This window comes from Cornus florida, unplaced genomic scaffold (assembly GCF_030987335.1).
Source record: "Cornus florida cultivar Cherokee Brave unplaced genomic scaffold, ASM3098733v1 CherokeeBrave_3.0.0_Hap2_Chr06, whole genome shotgun sequence".
In the NCBI taxonomy this organism is placed as follows: Eukaryota; Viridiplantae; Streptophyta; class Magnoliopsida; order Cornales; family Cornaceae; genus Cornus; species Cornus florida.
Window position 1 is genome coordinate 107,241,276 of NW_026775576.1, and position 25,076 is coordinate 107,266,351.

General features: G+C 37.9%; 1 protein-coding gene across 4 annotated transcripts; it reads left to right on the forward strand.

Annotated features, from left to right (window-relative positions):
• Positions 1-7,883: 7,883 nt before the first annotated feature.
• Positions 7,884-24,914, forward strand: LOC132313757 (uncharacterized). 4 transcript variants are annotated; one of them, XM_059812687.1, is made up of 5 exons: positions 7,884-8,133; positions 12,287-14,507; positions 14,610-14,725; positions 23,592-23,862; positions 24,425-24,914. In XM_059812687.1, exon 2 carries the CDS (start codon positions 12,287-12,289, stop codon positions 14,399-14,401), a length of 2,115 nt encoding a protein of 704 aa, XP_059668670.1. In that variant the 5' UTR covers positions 7,884-8,133; the 3' UTR covers positions 14,402-14,507; positions 14,610-14,725; positions 23,592-23,862; positions 24,425-24,914. The 4 variants fall into 4 exon arrangements, with proteins under 4 accessions (XP_059668670.1, XP_059668669.1, XP_059668668.1 ...); XM_059812686.1 differs by lacking the exon at positions 14,610-14,725 and having other exon boundaries at positions 24,357-24,914; XM_059812685.1 differs by lacking the exon at positions 14,610-14,725.
• The last annotated feature ends 162 nt before the right edge of the window (positions 24,915-25,076 follow it).

Sequence of the window (25,076 nt, forward strand, 5' to 3'; positions counted from 1 at the left end):
GAAATGGTTTCCCATAAATAATTCATCTCATTTTAAATAATTTTCCGACACTGTCTCACTAAAATGTAAATATCTCCTAACAGGATAGGAATATGAAAATATTATTAGTATCATTGGAAAGCTAGCGAAAAATTCTTAAATTTGAACTCAAGAATAACTTAATTTGCATTTAAAATAACTGGGTTATGGACGTTTCAATTTCATATCACAAAACAGACAAAACAATAGGCTGAGCTCCAAACGCTACTATGAGCGCACCCATACCGAATTAAAAGACAAGCTCCACACATGTGGCGTACTCTCACTGAAACAAGTGGCGCAATACCATTGAGACACATGACACGTTTTTGTTGGCTACTCTTTGAGCTCAGATGTGCGCGTCACACTGCGTCATTATTAACTTCATTATTCGCATCAATGGTTGTTATTTTGCACGCGCTGTAACGAACTACACTGCACCATACCAAATTCTATAGCCGGAATTTTCAGTTTGTTTAAAATAGTCCAGAAAAATCTACAAAAATTCCTAAATATTCCAGAAACCTTAAATAACATTCATATACCATAAATGAATCATATAATTCACTAACAACATATATTACACACTTAAAATTAAAAATCCAAAATTACTTCATAAATTTTAAAAATAAAATAAAATAAAAACATACATAATAATAGCATGATTCAGATAACACAATAGTATATGCAACGAGATGAATAATTTATGAATTCAAAGGGGAATAGAAGAGCAATGAATTACCTTAAGGTTTTGTAATAAATCCAAAATACAACCTCGTCGAAAAAAACTTCCAACTCTAGCCAACTTTCTTCTCTAACCCTCTACTCTCTCGGTTTCCTCTCTTTTCCTCTTCCTCTATTCTCAATCTCTTCATAAATACTCTCTCTCTCTCTAATAAATATTCCATCTCTTTCCCTTCAAACTCTTTGTTTCCTCACCCATTACTTTCTTTCTCATGCAAGACTTGCAAATAGACCAAAATAGCTTTTAGATCCAAAAAGGCAAAAGCCGCGTTTTAGAAGCCAATCCAAACAGAGTCTAATCTTGTGCAAAAAGTTTCATCGTTACGGTATTATTCTATCTCCAAAAAAGATAGAGATATAAAAAGAATTAATTAATTTTTTTGGTATAGTTTTAACTCAAGAAGGAATAAAACTACAAAATAAAAGGTTTTCTCTGTGTAGAGGCTTCTCTGCAAGTGCAGAGTTTCTCGCGTTTTATCGAGACGTCATGGTTAGAGAGTGAGCTGTTCCTATCTTTGGTATCTTCCGATTTAGGTTGGTGTTATCATGTCAAAAAAGGGCATGCCAACTGTTTTCAGTGTTCCCTGGTTTAAGTTACAGGATGTTGTCGTTCTTTAACCATGGGATCCTGGGGGCAGTTCTAGTTTCATGGGTTTCTTTAACCTTGGGATCCTGTGGGTTTCTTTCATGGGGCTTGCTACCTACATATCGGGGTGTGGCCTCGCATCCTAAATTGGGACCTTATGTTTGTTTGTCAGTCATTTTCTGGTCTCAATCTCTTTGTTTTTGTTCTCCAATGTCTATATAAACCAGGTTGGATTTGGTTGAATTCTCCATAAGTGACTATTTGTTGTGGGGTCTCTTTATGTTTCTGGGTCTCTTGCGTGGTTGTTGCTGCGTTTTTATAAGGCTCCAGTGTTGATTAGGTCAAATGTCTGTTATGCATCGATGATGGTGATTTTGCTACAGGGTTGTCATCGATTAGATCAACCGTGTTGTTATCCATTTGTCATATGTTGAACTAGGGCTACAACTTAGGCCGGGCCAGCCCGAATTTACCCGAGCCCAGCCTAAAATTTTCAGGGCTTGGGGAGTATTTTTCTGTTCTAGGTATGGGCTTGGGCTAGATATTCTAAGCCCGAATTAAATTCGGTCTGGGCTTGGGTTGATATTATATAAAGCCCGAAGCGCAGCCCAAGCCCGAAAAGGGTATATTTATTTTAAAACTATATTATTCCACAAGTGTATAGTAGCTTAGTTGGTAGTGTGTTTGAGATTATTTTTGGAAGAATGTTGTTCAAGCCCTTGTAGCTGCACAAGATTACTTATTTTTTGCATTCTGAATACAGAGGCGTGGGCTCATGGGTGGGCTTGGGTTGGACAAGTTAATTATGGGCTGGGCTTGGGTGGCTAGGATTAGGTTCTAGGCGGGGGCTAGGCTTGGGAAAAAAATTTAGTACATGGGCTGTGATACCCCTCGGATCCGAGACACGGGTTGATCAGGCCCAAGCCCAAACCCGAGGGAATATCAAACAATTAATATTTTATAATGAACACGGAATACAAAATAAATTAAGAAATGAAATTAAAGCGGGAAGGAACTAAAATAGAATCCGCAAAATATTATAATTATAAAAATCCATCAAACCCAAACTCCAAAACTCCATCAGTTTACAACTTGGGAATCCATCTCTAGTGGACCCCTATTAAACATCCAAACGGAAGATAGAACAATTGTAATAAACGTCCAGAAATAAAACTATAGAGAGAGCCCTACATCGTCGGAAGAGTGAATAGAGACCTCTGCTCAGCACGAACACGTCTAAGCCTGGAACTGTCGTGTACCTGAAAAAATAGAAGTGGGTCAGGCCCACGCGCAAGTTCTATACTACTACAATCCAAACAGAGCCCCGATACGCATGTACATCCTAAACAATTTAACAATAGCTGATAGTCCGTAAATATATATATAGTCACACTAAAAGACTCTCACTGGACTACAGACCGGTCTCAACCTGAATAGAGGTAACATGCTAAAACGCACACAAAGTGGGCATATGTACCTATACCTAAATAGGGTACACCTCCAACCATCGTAGCCAGCTACACATCCTGATGCATATACGCTCCCTAGCCATCGGTCCTGAGGCTCAAGTTCATACCGAGGCACCATAACAGTACATATATAAAATCCATCCAAAATCCCTGGTATTGCCGCTCAACAAGTAGTTGCCATGACAATACAAATCCACGGGACTTAACTTTTAGTTAATCCCATCCTTATTCCAAGTAGGTGGGTAATGGTATTGTTTTAAAAACCAAACCCATCCTTAGTATGCCACTGTCCCATACCGGTGCCTACTTTCCAATCCTCCAGTAGTCAATAATACCAATAAATCAAGTATATATCAACTAAATTCCAACATCCAACATTCAATGTTAGCAGTGATAAAATAAGCATTGATAAACAGGGTCACAACAACAACATATACATGCCCAATTTAAGTTGTTCCATTTAATCTGATATAAAGACAGAATTAATTAAAACTTCCATTTAACACCTTACAAATGACATACAGATATGTAGGGTATGTATCACAAAATCCTAACCTCCACAGTTGATACTAACTGTGATAATGTAAGCATTAAAACAATATTCACAGTATGTATGTAGACATACTTAAATTATAGTGTTCCACAAAACCGATCTAGTGTTAAACTCAAATCCTCCTAGTATTTAAGTTCTAACAGTTGCTATTACAGAAGTTAAGATAGCTATCATCTAGACCCATCCTTCCAATAATTTATACTAGCAGTGGTAAGGAAAAACGTGAACCACAGAACCACAATGCATCCACAAACATGCTTAGTCTAGGTTGAACAAGCATACAACACTACTGTAACTACCAGTTTCATAGCAAAACAGATATCATTTTAGTTTGGTTTAATCTTCATTAATCCTGGAATCATTTAAGAGTGCAAAGAGTATGAAGCCTAAGGGAAAGAGTAAGGATAAAATCTTGCCTCAGAAACTTTTGTTCAAAGTTTCAACGTCGTCTTCTTAAAAAATCCCGGCGAGTTCCAAAACTCGGTTACTGTTCACGGGTACGAAACACTATTCCTGAACTCAAAATCTGATCTCTACCGTTCATATTGTGCGACACTGAGTCATGAACCTATCCTCCAAATTTCAGCTCGATCGGACCACAGACGAAGCGGGATCGGATGTTTGATGAAATCTGGGCAGAATGGAAAAAAAACCTGTGCGACCCAGTTACTGTTTATGAGTATGAATCACTGTTCCCGAGGTCAAACTCTGATCTCCACCGTTCAGATTGTGCGTCACTGAGTCGTGAACCTCTCCTCCAAAATTCAGCTCGATCGGACCATGGACGAAGTGGGATCGGAGCTTTGATCAAACCTTGGCAGAATGTGAAAAACAGCATTTTTCCTTCTCCACTTCCACAAAACGTGTGCTTTGTTTAAAAAAACCCTACACAGACGTCTACCTTATACTTATAGAGTTTTCCTAAACCCTAGATTCATTTAAGTCCAACTCACAATCCTAACCGGCCCATCCAATTAACGTAGAAACCTACGACGGCTATAATATAAAACGGTCTCTTCAGTCCGAGTCATATCCCTACTCTTCTTTCCGTATCAGGTGAGGAAGACGGGAAAGTTATGTCAATCTCAGAGCTTGGCATTGGCAGAAAGTCGTAAGCCTGCTCCATGTGGCTGTTCTTCCAAGCTTCGTCACCGGCTCCCAGGCGAAGTAGCCTCTCTCTCAGAAAGAACAACTGCAAAAGACAGAGCTGTCATGGAGGAATTGACTATGTTAGGGGATCCAGCCTAGCTTTTCGATCTTATACTGTAATTAAAACCCTAGTTAGATGTATTTACCTAATTACCCTATTCACCATTAAATACTTAACAAATAATCTAATTGAACAAAATAATAATTAGTAAACCCAATTAAACCAAATAAGATACACATAGAATAATTAAACCAATTACACTTAAACCATTAATGCCAATTAAATAATTAAAACACTAACAAGTAATTCCAATCAAATAACTAAACCAATTACACTTAAACCATTAATGCCAATTAAATAATTAAAATACTAACAAGTAATTCCAATCAAATAACTAAAATTAAATCACCACAAAAGAAAACAATTAAGCACCTAATAAAAAAAAATAATGACACATAATCAAATAAAATGCACTTAAATAATAAATTAAATACCATTAAATACCAGGAATATCTTTTTTAAAATTAAGGGTATTACATGGGCTGAGCCCGAATCAAGTCTCCAACCCTCCCAACCCGCCCGAGTTGCAGCCCTACGTTGAACAAGGGTACAAGGAGGAACCATGGTGTCTAGCAATTTTAGGAGTTTTTCCAGTTTATTGTTGGGTGCCTGTTGATGGTGCCGGCGTTGAAGAACTCCTTACCGTTGCCGGTCTCCATCTAATCAACGTCAATATCCCCTTCTTTGTAGCTTTGTTCAATCAACCACGTGTATTGTTTTCGTCAACATATGGTCTGCATTTGGGCCCACAATCACATCATTTCCTTTTATTATTTTCCTTGCGTAAGGGAAACGCAAAGAAAGAGATATTTTGTGCCAGTGCCTGCTTGGGAGCTTTTATGAACTCGCTTCACCTAATGCCTTTAAGTGCCACCTTTAGGGTCTATTATTGGGGTTGATGAGGCCCATTCTGAGTTAATTCTCACTGTTGGTCCGTTTGATATGGCTTTGAATGGTTTGATGGCTTACCTCCCAAATGGACTTTCTGGTTATCTACATTTTGTAGAGGGTTCTTTGGTTCTCTCTCCTTGTCGGTTGGCAGATTTACGTTGGGTCCTGGTTTATTTGAGTTAAAACGTATCAAGAATGCCTCTTATTCATTCCCATGTATTCTGGAGGCAATGGAAAAGTTTTTAAGAGTTATACGGAATTTATCTTGAAAGGTGTTGTTGCTGGTATCTTGGTAGCGGTGCTATGTCTTTATGAGGCTGCCTTATGCTGTGTATTGATGGCGCTTCTTTCTTGTCACTTTGATATCCATATGGCACTCCAGGTTCTCCCCTAGGCTTGGGTTAACTCTATTTATGGACAGAGATGCGAGGTGGTTAATGTTGTTATCCAGCTTTCCCGGAGTCATGTTCTTACGGATTGGTGGATTCAGTTTCTTCCAGAGGACTTTGTTCTCTCTGTTACACATAATCTATCATTAGGTGATGTTGTTGTACAAGGTGGAGATATTTTAGTGCTATGGGCTGCCATGGTTTTTGATCTTAGAATGCTGTTGGGATGGGACACTACGTCTGGTATGATGTTATATACTGCGGTGGAAGATAAAACATGCCTAGCTTTTGGATGTTGTTAGTAACATTATGCCATTTTTTATAGTCTGTTACCGTAATACAAAAGCTTAAAGTCTTCCCATGGTAATGCATATTAGGAAGGTAACATTCAAAGATCAATGTATTTGTCTCTCTGCTTTAAGTGTGCTCCTCTTCATGTAATTATTGCTATAATGTTCATAAAATATTTTTGTTTGCCAGCAAAAAAATAAAATAACGGACAAAAAACAACTTCAAAACTTTTTGGGTCCACTCAATTATGGCCAAGTATAATTGCAAAACCAGTCATCTCATTTGCCGACCATATGCACATAATAGTCAAAGGAAATCAAAAGTGAGTTTACCAGTACTCTTTTCTTTTTTCTTTTTTATTTTTAAACAACTCCTAGTTGCTAAAAAATAAACCCTCTCCTAAAGACACAAAAATTACCAAAATCAATTCATTAAATGTAGCTCACAACCCAGAGAAGAAAATGAATTGGATATTGCGATTGTGTACCAGTACGGGAGGATTGTTGAAGAGCTTGACTAAAATAGATTTGCTGTGGTGTGGTGTGTGTGTATGCACACACACACACACAAACACATGCACACGCTCGCGCGCACACACACACATATGTATGTATGTTTGATTCAACCCAATTCAATTTATGTATGGATAGTAAAAAAACTAAATATGTGGTTTATATTGTGGTGACAATGGTGGGTGGTGGCAGTGAAAAGTGGAGGTTGTAGTGGTAATAGTGGGTTTCTCATTAAAGGGTGGGTGACGGTGGCAATGGTGGGTGCTGTTGGGGTAAATAGAAGAATGTATACATGCGGTGTATATTGACTGAGGCTAGTTTTATCATTTTAGGTGGTCAAAGGGTAAATATGTACTTTCATCATGGTTGAGTGTCTTTGTTCGGTTTACCAGATTTGGGGGGTGTCATTGTCCAAAAAATACCTAAGGTCGTATTTACTTGTCTTTAAGGAATACATGAGTGCAAATTACCCTTTTTTTTGTTCAAAAAATTTGCCTTTGTTTTCACATCTACAATAAATACTGATGCTCACTCAAATAGAATTCTTAGAAATATAGCCGTTTAGGGAAAAGTTAAAAAATATTAAAAAAACATTATTTTTGGAGTACAAAAATGCACCATTGGAGCACATGCAATAGTTAAAATTTGGATCCACTTCAGATATGGCCCAGCAGTTTAATAGCTGAACTTTGGAACTTTGCAAGTCCAAGGTTTGGGGTTTGAGTCCCGCTGGGTATTCTTTGTGACTAGTCTCCGTTGTTTCTGTAGTGACTTACCCGGCTCAGGTGGGGAGGCGCCCTTTCGGGTTCTCGGAGATTAGTCGGGTTGTTAAGGAGTCCTAAGAATTCGTGTCATCTCGGACACCCAGCTTAATTAAAAAAAAAAAAAAAGAAGTTAAAATTTGGATAGTCCAAAATAGTGACGTGACTCTTGGAAAATGCTTAAGTTTTTGTAATTGCCATTGGTAGTATTTTTTATTACAGTGACAGTGAATGAATTGACAAATACATAAATATGATAATTTATTTTTTATAAATTTAATAAAAAGAGGTTAAATTAGTAATGGTATAAAAAATAATACTTTAGATTTTCAGTTGGACGTTTATTTATTTATTTTTGGACGAAGGCGAGCATTATTATTAGTATTAGTATTATTATTATTATTATTTTTAATTTTAGACAAGTGTCTGTATGGGGCACTAATCCATCATGACCAAGTTGGCCCTGATAAGGATGGATTTTTTAATGAAAAATCTGTCCGTATCCGTCTTCCAGGTTTCCAGACTAGTATTTCTTCGTAGGTGCATCTGTGCAGATTAACGCGTCTCAGGTCCAGTCTCAACTAAAGATGCTAGGAGTGATAAAATATCGCTGCCGTGCTATGCGGATTCGAACTTTTTAGAGAGAGAGAGAGAGAGCGCGCTCTTAGGTTCATCAAACTATCACTCTCGATTTTGTAATCAACTACAGGTACGTGACGTTCTTGATTTTCTCCTCTCCCCCTCTTTTGTCTGTCACTTTAAAACAGTGGCTTGGTTATATGATAGGGTTTTGTTCATGTGATTCTATCATGTTTGACAAATCTATGCAACTACAAAAAACTTTACTATGCGTAGAGAGTGTGAAATGTTGCTTGTTGGGTGGTTTTAGTTATGCTATCAGCTGTTTGATAAATTTTCTCTTTGCACCTCTAATTCATGAACATCAAATTTGAAGAATCTAGGTGTTAGATTTTTTCATAGACTGATATTATACCTTGTACTTTTAGCTTATTACTAAAATTTGCTTTGGGGCATTACCGTGTGGCCTAGTTAGTAGAGCTTCCCGCAGAGGGAGTGTGTTGCGGGTGTGCCTGTGTTCAAGTCCCCGAGTCCCCCTCCCCCTAGTGTTTGTCAGATAAAAAAAAAACTAAAATTTGCTTTGACTTGACACTGTATATTTGAAGGAAACGAAAGTGATTTCTTAAAAATTTATTGGATGTGCGTTCAATTTAAGGGAACACTTTATGGCTTCCTAATGCACCCTTGAACACCTTGCCGAAACCACACACAACCCCATACACACACACACACACACACACACACACACACACATATATCACTCTTCTTGCAGAAAACTTCACTAGACTAATCCTTCAAATCGTCCCCTGCCGCCAAATTGTGGTTTAAAAAAGTTGTCACGTGTGATGGATGGCTAGTATTTTTTATTTTATGACCATTATACCTTTAAGCTAAATTGCTAAAAATTCATTTAACTATCAATCGATTTGAAAAAGAAAAAACCCCTACACTATTTATTCAACAAAAGCTCTAAGAATTTTCAAAGCTGTTGCAAATATCTCTCTGGTATTGTTTCTGTTAATAGTTTACAGAGTTATTTGCAACAAAGGGGACCTATTTTGCAACTAGCTAATAGTCCTTCAGTGGGGTGTTTTTTTTTGCAGTCAACCCTAAAAATATTTATGATCATGTACATACTACGTTATATAGAATGCTACTTGGGCTAGAGGTGGGAACTGGGGTCTAATAGGGAATCCTAATCCCTAGCTTTAGTTGGACTTGAGAAATTTTGAGCTAATCTTAACCCTTTCTTAATATAATTAATTTTAGAAGTAATCATAATTTTTTTGTAATTGCACTTTAGGGTCAAGAAAATTACATTAAAGTCCCGTCCTACTAAATATTGTCAAATAAATCCCTCAACTATTTGATATTTGTAAAGACGCGATGGAAAATTAAATACTGTACTTACATATCATATTCCTTAGAACCCAATATAATTGTTATGATCACTAAATAAAAACTATTTTCACAAAAAAAATTCAGGTATAAATAATTTATACATAGAATATGCAGAATCCGTTTTTTTTTTTTTTTTTTTTTTTTTTTTTTTTTTTTTTCCTAGTTGAGACTCACACACACTGCCTCCACTGAGGTTCGAACTCCTGACCTCCCTTTGGGAAGTAGGAGCCTTATATCGCTAGGCCACAGGCCTGTTGGTTGCAGAATCCGTTTTAGCCAATTCTCAACTCAACAAAGCCTCTTCTTAACTACTTTAGGTCGGCAACTAGAATCCTATATTTTCATTCCCCTTTATTTAGGGCTATAGCTTCAGTTATTTCCATTTTAATAATATTTTACTAAAATACATGCTACCACTAACTCAACGATCAACTTAATTAAATCAAGTCAAGGGGATATTTAACTCTCAGATGGAGTGTGGAATTCCATATTGAGTATTTGTACCCCACACGAGTCTTACACATTGGTAAATTAAAGCAACTAATATCAACAACTGAGTAAACCAAATCTCTTAGGATTTGTGTTATAATGACTTGGGTACATTGTAGGTATATATTTGAGCTTTGGAGTTTGGACATGTCAAATCCCCAAATAGAGGACGCAAAGACACTCCTAAATATTCATATTATTTAATAGTTTTATTTTATTTTTTAGAGTAAAATAATGTCTTTATTTAATATAGGTATTTATCACTCAATTTGAAACATAATATAGTAGAATCGAATTGTTGGATATTTTTTCAGGTGCATGCTTAACCAAAAATGTTGGACACGTATCCATACACGTCTAAGTATTATGTGTCCGACACGGATATCTCACCTACTTTTGAAGAGTCTATGTAAATAGCTTAGAATTTAGAGCCATTGCATCTAGTAGATAAGAAAACATATCAAAATAAGTGAAAGTAATTTTGATTATGTGTTCTAAAGAGCGATATGTACTTCTCATGTAATCACTATATAGTATCATACTAATTTATTATAATATATTTTTTATTATTATTATTTTTTTATATTTTAAATATAGGACTTTTTAAATATAATCATACATTTAACTATATATTTATCTATATTGATTTTATTAATTAAATATAAGAAGTAATTCTATTTAAATATGGGTAAAGTGGGAAAAACACCCCTAATGTTTACATTTTGGGCAAATAACGACCCTATCCTTTATGTTGTGTATATAAGTCCGTTAAGTTTGAAAAAATGAGCAAAGAAGGGCTTATGTTGTGTATATAAGTCCGTTAAGTTTGAAAAATGAGCAAAGAAGGACTTGAATCATTGTTAGATATAAAATTCCAAAAATGCCCTTATTCCTTCCGATAATGCCCTTATATATATATATATTAAATATATATATACACTGAACCGATCCAAAAAAAGAAAAGAAAAGAGGGTCAGTTTAGTCATTTCACATTTACTTAGTTTTTTACTTATTTTTTTATTCGGTTATAGAGGGGCACTTTAGTCTTTTCAGTATTCAGGTCCTTGTTTGCTCCAAAATTGAATGTTAGGGACTTTTTAGAATATATAGGGGGTTATACACACTATATGCATACCATAGGGGTGTTTTTCGCTCGCGACCCTTTAAATATTGTGCAACGTGTGCCGCAAAAGAGGCGGATCATAGAGTGGTAAGTATTTTAAGCTTCTTTCAACAAGCTGTGAGTTCAATTCTTACGTGTGCATCTCTCTTTTATTTTTTATTTTTTATTTTATCATTAAATGATCAAAAGTAGTTGCACAGTTGACTTTGGGCGTGAAAGTCTAGACTTCAAACAAGCCTTTAAAGGCTTGATGGTTAGATTGAACCCAAATTTGCACAGAATTCGCGAATTGCAAAACTCAATTCGCTAACATTATAAATCAAGTTTGCGGATTCTGGGTGAATTTGCTCCCAACTCGCAATTTCGCACGCAGGGCTCGGCAGCGGAAGCCCCATGTGTGAATTATGTGATCTAGGACACAACACCATGTCTAATAGAAGTCATATATGAAATTTTGCAGATGATGTGCTCAAATTCATCACCGGTTGCAAACATTTCAAGTCATAATAAACGAATGAATTTAGATCTCTCTATTCTATGATTGACTTTTTTTTTTTGATAAGTTATTCTAGGATTGACTTTTAGGGCATACAATCCCCACAACTTTCACTTTGAGGTAATATGTTTTCGATATAAGGCTTTGTTTTGATGACAAATGATACTGAAAGCAATCATGTTTGATGTTGTTCCATGATGTCCCTATTTATTTGAGTACTTTTTTTAATGGTTAGTTATATATTTTAATTTATATTGAGATCAAAAGATTGTAAATTATTGTTGTTGAGTGAGGTGTGTGTCGTTAGTGATATTGGGATTTTCTTTAGTTGAAATATAAAAATATTATGAAATTCGTCATATGTGTAACCTCTACCCCTTAGTATTAGAAAGCGCTTCATAGGGAAAAAGAAGTTGATTTCTTTTATAATCGGTTGGACATACATTGGCGACTTCTTTAGTCTAAATATTAGTGATATTGGTGTGTTCTGCAGTTGAAATACAACCACAAACCCAATCTCCCTCCCCTGAAAAAAAAAGAAAAAAAAGAAAGAGAAAAAGGACCTTTTGAAATGATACCTAGGTAGAAAACAAGTTGATTTCTTTTCTTTTAATACTAACAGATTATCCGTCAACAAGGTGTCTGTTTTCCTGTGCTGCAAAGTGCAAACATGATTTCTATATACATCTCATTAGCCAATTTCTACGCTTACAATTTCCTAATATCATATACAACTTTAGATATGTGAAGTGATTTTAGTTTCTTTTGGTGCAGATGTCTTTGCATCTTGGTAATCTATCATCCCGCCTTCATAGGGATGAACTTGTACGTGTTTTTCGGAGGTTTGGGCGGTGTAAAATACAGCTGAAAGATGGTTTTGGTTTTGTAGTTTACGACTTCCCTGCGAATGCAGAGAAAGCCCTGAGAGCACTTCGGGGCAAGAACATCTGTGGGGAGCCAGTAACGATTTCATGGTCAAACAGGCAGCCGAGACCCACCTTGCAGAGATTTGCAAGAGGTCTCAGATCTCACGAGACACAGCAAGGAAGGAAATCTGCAAGAGGAGAAGAGTATGTCACTCGGAAACTGGGTTCAAATGGTCGACGAGATTACAGAAAGGGTTTCAAGCATCCAGATAGTGATGGTGGAAGACTTAACTCTACTGATATGATGGATGAAGTAACAAGCTACCATCAGGACGATATTAAGGAGTACATAGGGGAAGAAAACCATAATTTCAGGGAAGCTTTGAGTGAAAAAGGTGGTAGCTTTGAACCTAACCTCTTGGACAATGATAGATGGGAAGAACAAGTTGGTGACCCATTGGATGTAATTGGGGTTGAAAACGGATTGGAATTTGATCGCTATGAACCTTATCGTGGTGATGACAGAAGGGATGGGAATGAAAATAATCAGGAGAGCCCTTCAGGTGATTCACCTGCTCTGATAAAGTCACGGGAGAAAACAGGGAGAGAGCAAACTGTTAAGGCAGCTTTTAACTGTCCAGATGGTACACAACCTCAGCAGGCATGCTACATTTGTGGGGATTTGGGTCACAAAATGCTTAATTGTCCCCAAGAAAGTGCATTCAGGAGAAAGAAGTTGAGCAGCTTTGATCGTAGGCAAAATGAAGAAATGAATTTTAGGGAAAAAGTTGAAGGTGATCTGAGAAGTCGTGGACGCAAGTATTGGCGGAGGCTGCAGTTAAGTAGAGATGCTGCATTGATGACGCGACACAAGAATGATGAGGAGGCATCTGGTTCAAGAAGGCATCGGAGATCGATAAGGAGTATGAATTCTCCAATAAGAAAGGGAACTCGAAAGGCTCCGAGAAAGCACTATAGGGAAAAGAAGCAAAGTAGGAGAGAAAGTGGAATTCCAGAAAGACATCATGTGAAGAGAGCAAGGGGTCCAGTTTCATCTTCTAAACATTCTGATTATACTGAATCTGGATCACACTCACACTCACAGTTCTCAAGGTCTCCATCTGGGTCTAGTTCTGGTTCAAAATCAAGATCAGAAAGTTCCAGAACATGTTCCCATTCTTCCAGATCAAGGTCTGTTTCAACATCACAACATTCCAGGTCTGAAAGCTATAACTCCAGGCCAAGGTCGAGGTCCTCGTCTCCTACATCCTTGTCTTTGTCTGTATCCATAGGCACACCTTTGCCATCCTCTACAAATAAGGCACAGATGAATCAGAAGGGCTCTTTGTTGGGTGTTAATAGTCCTGAATCCAAGATAGTTTTGGTTGAACAAGGACAAGAAGTACATGGTGGTGTAGGTTCAGAAAATTATGAACCTGAAAATATGACATTTGAAATGGAAAATGAAAATGCAGCAGCACCCTTCAAGATAGGAGCGGACATGGACAAAAATCATCCTAAGCTGATGGATGATGATACAAACTGCGTGCCTGGGATTCCACGTGAAGTGAAAAATTCAGGTACTCCGCTTTTAGAGAAGGGTGATTATGCTACTGCGAGTTTGTCCCCTCATAGTTTGAGAGGGTTGAGGGATCTTCAAAATTCAAATGTCCTCATGACGGGACATATGTTGACACAAACTAAAAAGCCTGACTCGGAAGTTTCTGTAAAATCCCGCTCAGGTAATTTAACCAGCATATCACCAGAGGAGTTGGACATGGTTCTGAAACACTATGGCCTGGAACACCCTAAAGAAAATGAAATGGATAAACCGGTGGAGGCTTACTTTGGTTCTGCTCGCTTGTGGCCTTGGGAGATCATTTATTATAGGAGACTTAGAAAGGGCCCTATTTCAATGGAGAATTATGCCCAGAGGATTGCTCAGAATGAAGAATTTGGTATTGTTGACAAGTACATAAGAAGCAGTAGTGGGTGGGGAGAGGTGGGTCGAGACAACTCTTGAGCAATTCCATCAGTTGATGAGGCAAATTATCTCTTCCGTTTACTACTACATTTTGTTCACATGTCAGATGCAAAATTCTAGAATTTTTCAGGATGACATTGTACAGGTAAACGTTTGCCATAAGTTTCATTTGGATTCAATCCTATATTAAGTCATTGTCATTTTTTATGATATTGTTTTAGTGACGTTTCTTTTTGTGGTGCTGAAGGGTTTAAAATTTTTCTTTTGCTCGTGCTTCACGACTTTGTCTTGCATTGTTAGTAATTCCTGTAAACCTATTGGCTTTATGCATTTGCTAATTTGTCATGGGCCACTAGCCAGTTGGTAAAACCTGATCCTTATTTTGCAGTCTTTTTCTTTTATGTATTATTTGACATCTGTATATGGCTAAGTCAGTTGTAGTGACAGGTACTTTAGGATTACAGAAAGTCAAGATTGACAGCTGGACATCGCAGTGAATTTTAGAGCATGTGTATGAGAATCTATTTTAATAATTATTGTGCTCATGAACTTTAGGGGGTAATTACATATAACTTTAATGAGAGATGGAAGTCTTTCAGATTTTAAAAACTTAAACAACTTTTCTTCTTTTTTCTTGATTATGGTTAAAATACGTAGGAGTGCTTGACATGCTTCTTGAGCTTTGTCATTGTGCCTTCACTGCTGTTTCTCTGGATAGTCAAATGAATTCTGCCAAACTGCGTTACTGTATTGTTGAAAATAGCATTCATTGAAGCTGTGGTACGAGTGGCAAGTTATGGTGGTGATAGACCTTGAAACAACTTGAGTGGGGGAGAGGAGGGAGGAAATGAATAAATGAGATACTTGAGAAGGCGGATTTGAACAAAAGGGCGAAATAGAAGCTGAAGGGTCGGGGCATGGGGAAACAAGTGTGGCTGGCTTGGCTTGAAGTCCATCTTTTGACTTGGTACATGGGGAAACAGATGGAACAATGCTCATCAAATTTATGATCCTTCAGAGACAGAATTAAGCTAGTTTTGTTGTTCTGTTAAAATAGAGCTGCAACGTGTCATATATATGCATATATATATATATATATATATATATATTGATGTGTGTGTATATATATATATATAATAGTGGGAAGTTGGGAAACAAATTTCTGAGGACATTTGTTGTTCACCCTGTTAGAGAGATTGGTTTTCTTGTGTTTTTGGGGCTTTTGCTCTATTTATTCAATGGAACCAAGAGCCTTTGGTTTCACTCTCTTAAAATGATGTTAACATTATGTTAATCGCAATAAAATTTAGTGCAACTCAGTTAATTCAGTTCGATAAAATGGTCCTTTGGAACATTAGCTGATATTTCTGTCAAATGGAATCCATATGTACCAACCACGAGGAGCTTCTCTCTGACCTCACCGCGGCAAAAACTGTTATTCTGGCTTCAAGCCACTACTCTCTGGCACAGTTCAGACCATAATAAACACAATGACTGATTGTTCCCAATATAATACTTGTGAAATTCAACACACAATACACTACTGATTTACTTCCACACAACTACGCCATTGTCGTTTCCCAAATATTCAAAGACAGCGAGAAGCCAGCCATGAAGAATGTCAAGCAACTGTTCTTGTTATATATATATTGTTAACATTTATGATACCACGATTTATGGAATAACTTACCATAATAGCTGATATTTGACTATGCATATAATAGCATATATATGATACCACGATTTATGGTATGACTTACCATAATAGTAGAGAGTTGACTATGCTATAGAATATGCCATAGAATATGCTTTAGAATAAGTTGTGATTTGATTTTGATTTGATTTAGTTTCCTTTCTTGTAATATGAGCATGTGCTCATTTTATCTATAAATACTAGAGTTGTGAATGAGTAATTCATCTCATTCAAGCTTTACGCAATTCTCTCTTTTCTCTTCTTTTTATATATTTCTACTTGGTATCAGAGCCAACACCTTTCCACACCTTTCAGCAGCCTTGCTACTTGTGTGACAACTACCTTAGGCTGTTTGTGACATCGTGTGACGTTGCCTACACATGTTTTTCTGTGTTGCTGTTTTGTGATTGAAAACAGGTATTTTTAAGTTTTACAATTTCTTTTTCACTCATCTAGGATTGGGGAAATTGGGATAATTGGTTTCCAACACCTAGAAGGGCTTGGGTAAAAACAAATTAGTTTACAAAGAGGTTCCGAATATTAAGAAGGAGGCTGTCTGGCTATATGTAAGCGGGCAGCGCTCCTTAAAAAAAAGGTATGTATTTGGATTTTTTGGGAATGGTCTGAGGAGACATTGTTAATGGTCTGAGGAGTCCTTTTGATTTATTAACAGAATTTGTGGTGTTTTTTAGAGTTCTTTTTATTATCGTATGACAGATTATGGCAGATTCAGGGTCCTCGACTGTTAATTCTCTTGACTCACGCTCTGTGGGTGGTGGTGCCATTGTTCCCACCAACTCATCAGAAAATCCAGGACTTCAAATCACCACAGTGAAGTTGGATGGTTTCAACTATTTGATTTGGGCACAGTCTGCCAAGATGTTCATTGGTGGCAAAGGCAAGATTGGCTATATTACTGGTTCTGAGAAAGAGCTAGCTGAGTCAGAGAAGGCATATCCATAGTGGTTTGCAGATAACGCTATGGTTATGTCTTGGCTAGTCAATTCGATGCAACCAAACATAGCTGTTGGCTATATGTTTATGAAGACTGCTAAGCAAATTTGGGATTCAGTTCAACGTACTTATTCTCAGAGGCAGAATAATGCACAAATTTTCCAACTGGGGCGAGATATCACCAGGATTTCTCAGAGTGACTTGACAGTTTCAGGTTACATTGCCAAGCTTCGTGCTATTTGGGAGGAGATGTCATATTATGATTCCTTCCAGTCTTGGAAGGATCCAGATGATGCAGTTTTATATGCAGGAATTGTGGAGCAGAATTGAGTGTTTCAGTTTCTTGCCGGGTTGAACGACGAGTTTGAACGACGAGTTTGAGTATGCTCGTGTTCATTTATTGGGCTTATCTTTAGTCCCTACTCTTGAGGATGCATATTCCTATGTGTTGTCAGACGAGAGCCGCCGGACTCATCCATTAGGTGTTGCTTCTGTTGATCGTTCTGCTATAGCAGTTCAGATTCCCAACCTTTCAGGAACTTCACCATCCCAGTCAGTTCAGAGCACTACCATCGGTCCTCCTCTTGGACGACAACGTGGACGGTGTGACCATTGCGGAAAAATTGGTCACATCAAATCTCGTTGTTATGCTCTACATGGACGTCCACCGCAACAGAAACAACAGCCTCGATCTTCTGCACATTCCGTTACACAACCAGTCTCGTTATCAACTCCTGACAACCCTGCCTGTACATCTTCTGCCACAGTTACCTTAACTCAAGCTGATTTGGACAAGTTCAAGCAATTCTTCAACCAAATGGAGGCATCATCTCAGCCAACCTCCACTTATGCCCACTCAGGTACTATTGCGTCTGCACATAGCGTATCTACATCTTCAACACCATGGATCATTGATTCTGGTGCTTCAGACAATATGACTGGTATGTCCTCACTCTTCCAATCTTATAGTATTTGCTCTGGCCAACGCAAGGTCCGCCTTGCGGATAGCTCTCCATCTTCCATTGCTGGGAAGGGTCACATATCAGTTACTCCTTCATTAACTTTGTCAAATACACTTCATATTCCAAAGTTGACTACAAATCTTATTTCTGTTAGTAGTGTTACCAAACAATTAAATTGTAGTGTAACGTTCTTTCTCTCTCATTGTATTTTTCAGGATCTGGTGTCAACACCATGGATCATTGATTCTGGTGCTTCAGACAATATGACTGGTATGTCCTCACTCTTCCAATCTTATAGTATCTGCTCTGGCCAACGCAAGGTCCGCCTTGCGGATGGCTCTCCATCTTCCATTGCTGGGAAGGGTCACATATCAGTTACTCCTTCATTAACTTTGTCAAATACACTTTATGTTCCAAAGTTGACTACAAATCTTATTTCTGTTAGTAGTGTTACCAAACAATTAAATTGTAGTGTAATGTTCTTTCTCTCTCATTGTATTTTTCAGGATCTGGTGTCGAAACGGATGATTGGTAGTGGGCGTGAAGTTGACGGTTTATACCTGTTGGATGCTCCTTTGTCACCTCAAGCGCATTCAGCTTCATTTTCTAATATTGTTTCATCTAATGAAGCCCAGCTTATGCGTTGGCACATGCGTTTAGGACATATTTCTTTTGGTTATTTGAAACATTTATTTCCTTCCTTATTTTGCAACGTGGCAGTGTCAGATTTATCCTGTGAAACATGTCATATGGCTAAACATGTTCGTTCCAATTACCCTGCTAGTAGTAATAAATCTGCTTTAACACCTTTTGATCTTGTTCATTCAGATGTATGGGGTCCTTGCCCAGTTACTTCTAGTCTTGGATTTCGATATTTCGTGTTGTTCATTGATGATCATAGTCGTGTTACTTGGGTTTATCTTATGAAAACCAAAAATGAGGTATACACCATTTTTAAAAATTTTATGACAATGGTTCAAACTCAATATGGTCGTACCATTAAAAAATTCCGATCTGACCAGGGTACAGAGTACACTTATGGGGAGGTACAACGGTTATGTACAAAAATTGGGATTGAGCATCAGCTGGCTAATGTTAAAACTCCTCAACAAAATGGTCTTTCTGAGAGAAAGAATCGTCACATCTTTGACTTAGCTAGAGCAATCTGCATTGGCATGAATGTTCCCCAGTCATTTTGGGGAGATGCAGTTCTTATCGCTGTTTACATCATTAATAGGACTCCTTCTAGGATTCTTAACTTTGCAGCCCCACTCTCAATCTTACATCCCAATTCATCTCTATTTTTGATTCCTCCGCGAGTCTTCGGGTGTGTGTGCTTTGTTCAGCAGTTGGGGCAAACTCGTACAAAGCTTGACCCCAAGGCTTTGAAGTGTGTATTTTTGGGCTATTCTCACTCTCAAAAAGGTTATAGGTGTTACCATCCTCCCAGTCGTTGGCGGTTTATATCTATGGATGTTTCTTTCTTTGAGCATACACCATACCATAGTGGTTCAGTTGGTTCTCAGAGTGAATGGTTCCCATTGAATATAATGGATGATCATCTTCTTCCGTCTTCAACTCCTCTACCATTACCTGTTTCTTCTTCTATAATTCCTCCCCGTGATACCCCTCCAGCAGGGGGAATTGTTCCTTTTTCACAGGTTTATAGTCGGAGACAACAGGTACAAGCTTCTACTCCCATGATCGACTGCCCTGTTCCTTCGGCACTAGCTCCGCCTTCTCAAGCTATTGTTTCGCTTGATGATCGCCCCATTGCTCTTCGAAAGGATAAGCGTTCTTGTACTTACCTTATTTCTAATTTTGTTTTTGATTATGCTCTCTCACACTCCTATCGGAGTTTTCTTGTTTCTGTTGCCTCGGTTCCTGTTCCTTCAAGTGTTGTAGATGCACTAGCACAACCTCAATGGCGTGATGCTATGACAGAATAAGTACAAGCACTTGAGAAAAATCAGACTTGGGACATGGTTCCGCTACCTATTGGACGAAAGGTTGTGGGTTGTCGTTGGGTGTTTACAGTTAAGCATAATCCAGATGGGTCAGTTGCTCGTTACAAGGCCCGATTGGTTGCCTAGGGTTATGCTCAGACTTATGGCATAGATTATCAAGAGACTTTTGCCCCTGTTGCCAAGATGAATACCATCCGTGTATTATTTTCCGTTGCTGCAATTCGATCTTGGCCTCTATTTCAGCTAGATGTCAAGAATGCCTTTCTTAATGGTGATTTGCAGGAGGAGGTGTACATGGTTCCTCCTCAGGGCTTTCGTTCTCCTGCTCATTCTGGTATGGTATGTCGTCTTCGTCGTTCTCTATATGGCCTCAAGCAGTTTCCTCGAGCTTGGTCTGATCGCTTTGGCACTGCTATGCTCAAGTTTGGTTTCCATCAAAGTGCAGCTGATCATACCTTATTTTTACGTCATTTAGGCGGTAAGACAGTTGCTCTCATTGTGTATGTCGATGATATTATTCTTACCGGCGATGATACTACCAGAATTAATGAGGTTAAGAGCTATCTTGGCCGTCAGTTTGAGATTAAGGATCTTGGTCCCCTACGGTACTTCTTGGGCATTGAGGTGGCTCGCTCTAAGACTGGCATTTTCATCTCTCAACGCAAGTATGTTCTTGACTTGCTTTCTACTTCTGGTCAGCTTGGCGCTCGTCCTGCTGATACTCCGATTGAGCAGAATCATCGGTTGGCTGATTCTGAGGGGGAGTTGTTGTCAGATATTGGTCAGTATCAACGACTTGTGGGGAAGCTCATCTATTTATCCATGACTCGACCTGACATTGCTTATGCCGTGAGTGTCGTGAGTCAATTCATGCACTCTCTTCGTGCCCCACACCTTGATGCAGCTTTTCGGATTCTTCGCTACTTAAAAGGGTGTCCAGGCCGTGGTATTTTGTTTGCTAATCATGGTTACTTATGTGTTGAGGCTTGGACAGATGCTGATTATGCAGGTTCAATTTCAGATAGGAGGTCTACTTTAGGTTATTGTACCACTATTGGTGGTAACTTGGTTACTTAGCGCAGTAAGAAGCAGGATGTTGTCTCTCGATCTAGTGCAGAGGCAGAGTATAGGGCTATGGCTCTTGGGGTAGGTGAGTTGCTTTGGCTAAAAACCTTGATGACAGACTTGTGCCTTCCAGTGTTGCTTCCATTCTCACTCTACTGCGACAACAAGTCTGCCATTAGCATAGCAGTAAATCCCGTTTAGCATGACAGGACTAAGCATATAGAGGTGGACCGTCACTTCATTCGAGAGAAGATCATCTTGTCAAATTTGCACTCCATTTGTCACAAGCTCTCAGTAGCTTGCAGACATTCTTACAAAGGGCGTCAGCTAGATTGTGTTTGAGAATGCATTGTCCAAGTTGGGCGTTTCAGATATCCACGCACCAACTTGAGGGGGACTGTTAGCATTTATGATACCACGATTTATAGAATAACTTACCATAATAGCAGAGATTTGACTATGCATATAATAGCATATATATGATACCACGATTTATGGTATGACTTACCATAATAGTAGAGAGTTGACTATGCTATAGAATATGCCATAGAATATGCTTTAGAATAAGTTATGATTTGATTTTGATTTGATTTAGTTTCCTTTCTTGTAATATGAGCATGTGCTCATTTTATCTATAAATACTAGAGCTGTGAATGAGTAATTCATCTCATTCAAGCCTTTACGCAATTCTCTCTTTTCTCTTCTTTTTATATATTTCTACTTATATATATATATATATATGTATGTATGTATTTATGTACGTATGTATAAAGAAGCTATAACGATTATATTTGAAAAGGTGAATGTGTTTTGGTAATTTATAATCACATATGATAGTTAAAATAGTCTTTCTAATGCGAAATAGGGCAATACTGACATTCTAGTAATGTTAAGTGCGTGACACCAACAGTTTCCGTTGCTGACCATCGCTGACCCTTAAAAAGGGAGGTCAGTGTTGCAAGGTTTTCGTTTTAGGGGGGTCAGAGTAATTTTGAAAACCATAGGGGAGGTCTGTGTGATTAAGACAAACTATAGGAGTACTCGGTGTAATTTATTCTAAAATATAACATAATTTATGTAGTAATAAATGATATTATATACAAAATTTATAAAATTTTAATCTATAGAAGGCCATGTCCAATAAAAACCATGCGAAGCAATGGGTAATTGGAGGATGGTGGATTTAAAGAGAGAAAAGAACATAGATGCCATGGAGAAGATGAGGGTTTTGTACTTTTTATGGGAAGAGGGGGCTAGATTTTAACTTGGGCGGATGGATTGCCCATTCTTTGACTTATGAAGAGGAATTAGCATTCTAGTTTTTTGGGAATTGTCGGCGAACAAACATTCCAAATTCAATTAAGGTCACCAAACACAGGAAAGGGAGGGCATTCCATTCATTCTTTTCCACCTTAAAAACATGGCCCTAGTGCCGTATAAGGTGAGAAAGCCCAATTCTAACCCTTCAGTTCAACAAAGTTGACAAACCTTTGTAAGACCATTCTGAATAGATACAAGCTTTCCCACCATAAACATATACGTAAGCCATATTAATTTGAGCTTTCTGATTCTATCCTATATCACCTGGCTACAATAACTCTTTTGTTATGGACCTTAATGTTTTATACTGAAACTCATAAATGAACGAGAAAAAGATTTTTTTCATGTTCAGGATTATGTCAAATTTCCAAAACAAGGAGATGGTTCTAATTAGCTTCATCATACCAGAAAATGTCGTAAGGTATTTTAAGTTGGTGCAGTCATGCATTAGGAATTGACCGAACAACCACATGAACAGTTTACATGGCTATAAAGTAGAAGCGTTAAAATTTCAACAACAACGAGAAGTAGTTGGAACTGAACTTGCACATACTGTGCAGAAGTGAAAATTGCAATGTTTAATTGAGAACAATAGAAACCCCAAGGGGATATAACCTAATGACATGGTTTTCACCTCACATCTTGGAGGTTAGGAGTTTGAATGCCTTGCAGTTTTGTTAAAGGCGCACCTAGGCTACCGGCGCAACAATTGTGCCTGTTGTGTGCCCAGGTGTGCTTTTGACAACATTTGCGCCTTTAATATGGAATATGAATATGCTTTAATAATAATTAATTTTCATTTGTGCGCCTCGCTTCACTCAGGCGTGCGCCTCGCCTTGCACCTAAGCTCCAAAGGACCTATAGTGCCTTAGTGTGCCTTGGGCCTTTGATAACACTGATCCCTTGGAGCCACCTGACTGGAGGATTGCATGTGCCCGGTGGTAGATTATGGTGTGTTCTAAGAGATTTGAAACCACCATTGTCGACAAAAAGGAAGAAAAAGAAACTATACACACGATGTAGGCCTGAACAAGTGATTATGTTCATTAAGGGATTAAATTTGGTCTATAGTACATACTAGAGTTTTAGATATTTACACATTAGGATGGAGTCTTGTAGTTGACATGTGGCTCCCCTCTGTGGCGAGAATTGTTAGGGTACATGCCAAAGAGAGTTATGGTTCTGTTGCTAATTACTTTTCGCCCAAAGCCCCCCTAATTTCTTTGCACCTTTCATCTGATTTAGGGTTAATGGTTTTTTATTTGCAGGAACAGAGAAACAAGGGAAGATCAAAGAATCCACCGGGTCCCTATCTGACATCAAAAGTTGGAGTGGTGCATTGTTGGCCGACATACTTGAATTATTTCCATTTTCTTAACAGCTCACGTCAATTACCTCAACAACAGAGGTTTAAGATAAACACAGTGTTCCAGAATTAACTATCTTGGCATGACACGTGGTTGCTAAATGTTTGGGATGCAAAGCAGTGGCACACTCTTCAGAAAGAAATTTGTCGCAGTATTCTGCAATCATGGATGGGTAATGTCCATAATGCTTATAAAATTGTTAATGGGATTTTATGATATTCTGGAGCTCTTCACATGATGATGGATTTATGTTGTTTTATCTATGTAATTTAAAGGGATACTGTCATACAATGCCTGCGTTGAAGGTGGACCCAAATTTGGTTTCCACATTGGCCAACTAATTGTCTAATATAGTAATATACGGATATTCTGATGGAACAAATGATACCATGTTTTATTTTATTGTTTTCCTTTTCTGCTTTCTCCCTTTGGTTAAATTAAAACAAAATATGGTGAGATTTTTCCGTTTAGTTGCTGTTTATGCATGTTGAGGAGAAATGAATCCATATCATCTTACACGAACCAATGATGACAATTGTATAATATGCTTTACTTTTTTTTTTTTCCTTGGAATTGATTTTATTTTATTTTATTTTAAATTTTGCTTCTTTGTTTTTCCCTCTATTTACTTTTTGAAGGATGTCTGAATAAGGACTTTGTTTTCAGGTTGGGTATTTGCCTTGGGATCTTTGATTGTGGCTTTAACACTAAATAGCTTATGACATAATTTGCAGTGATTTCGGCATTTTGACACTTTGGATTGGGATTGCTGTGTAGAGAGCTTGAGCATCAACAGGTAATTAGAATAGCACTGAAATGATTTTTCAGTTGAGTTTTTGAGGCTGATTTAGAAGATTAGGTTGACACAACTATGTCTATGTATTCATTTCGATTCCTTATCTAACACGGTCACAGTATAGGTCCGTCACACAGCCTTGATTTTGTATTAAAAAATTCAACAATAGTAGTGTGTGTGTGTGAGAGAGAGAGAGAGAGAGAGAGAGAGAGAGAGAGTTGCATGTGTAAACGAGAGGAGTAAAAGAGGAGGTTGAAAAAATGAAGGTGTGTTGAATTGAATGAGTAGCTAGGTGAACGTGAGGGGGAGGGGAGATGAGAGGAGAGGGTTGCCAAATTGGCAACAAGAGATAGCGAGGGAGGATGAGAACTAAATTTGGTATTTATCATCTGACTTAATGTCCCTCTCATTATTTTCAACTGTCTCAATTACTCTTGCATTCATTTGTTTTTAATAGTCTCTCAATCTAATATAGTTATCTGTCCTTTTGTTCAATGCTGGAACTACCAAGCACAACCCAACTAAACCCTTTCCTTTCCTTTCCTTTCCTACCTGTAATTTACACACATACATATGTAAATTAACACCTG

Bases quoted from the DNA above. Each gene is read 5' to 3' on its own strand.
- LOC132313757 (XM_059812687.1), top strand. From the start codon at position 12,287: ATGTCTTTGCATCTTGGTAATCTATCATCCCGCCTTCATAGGGATGAA.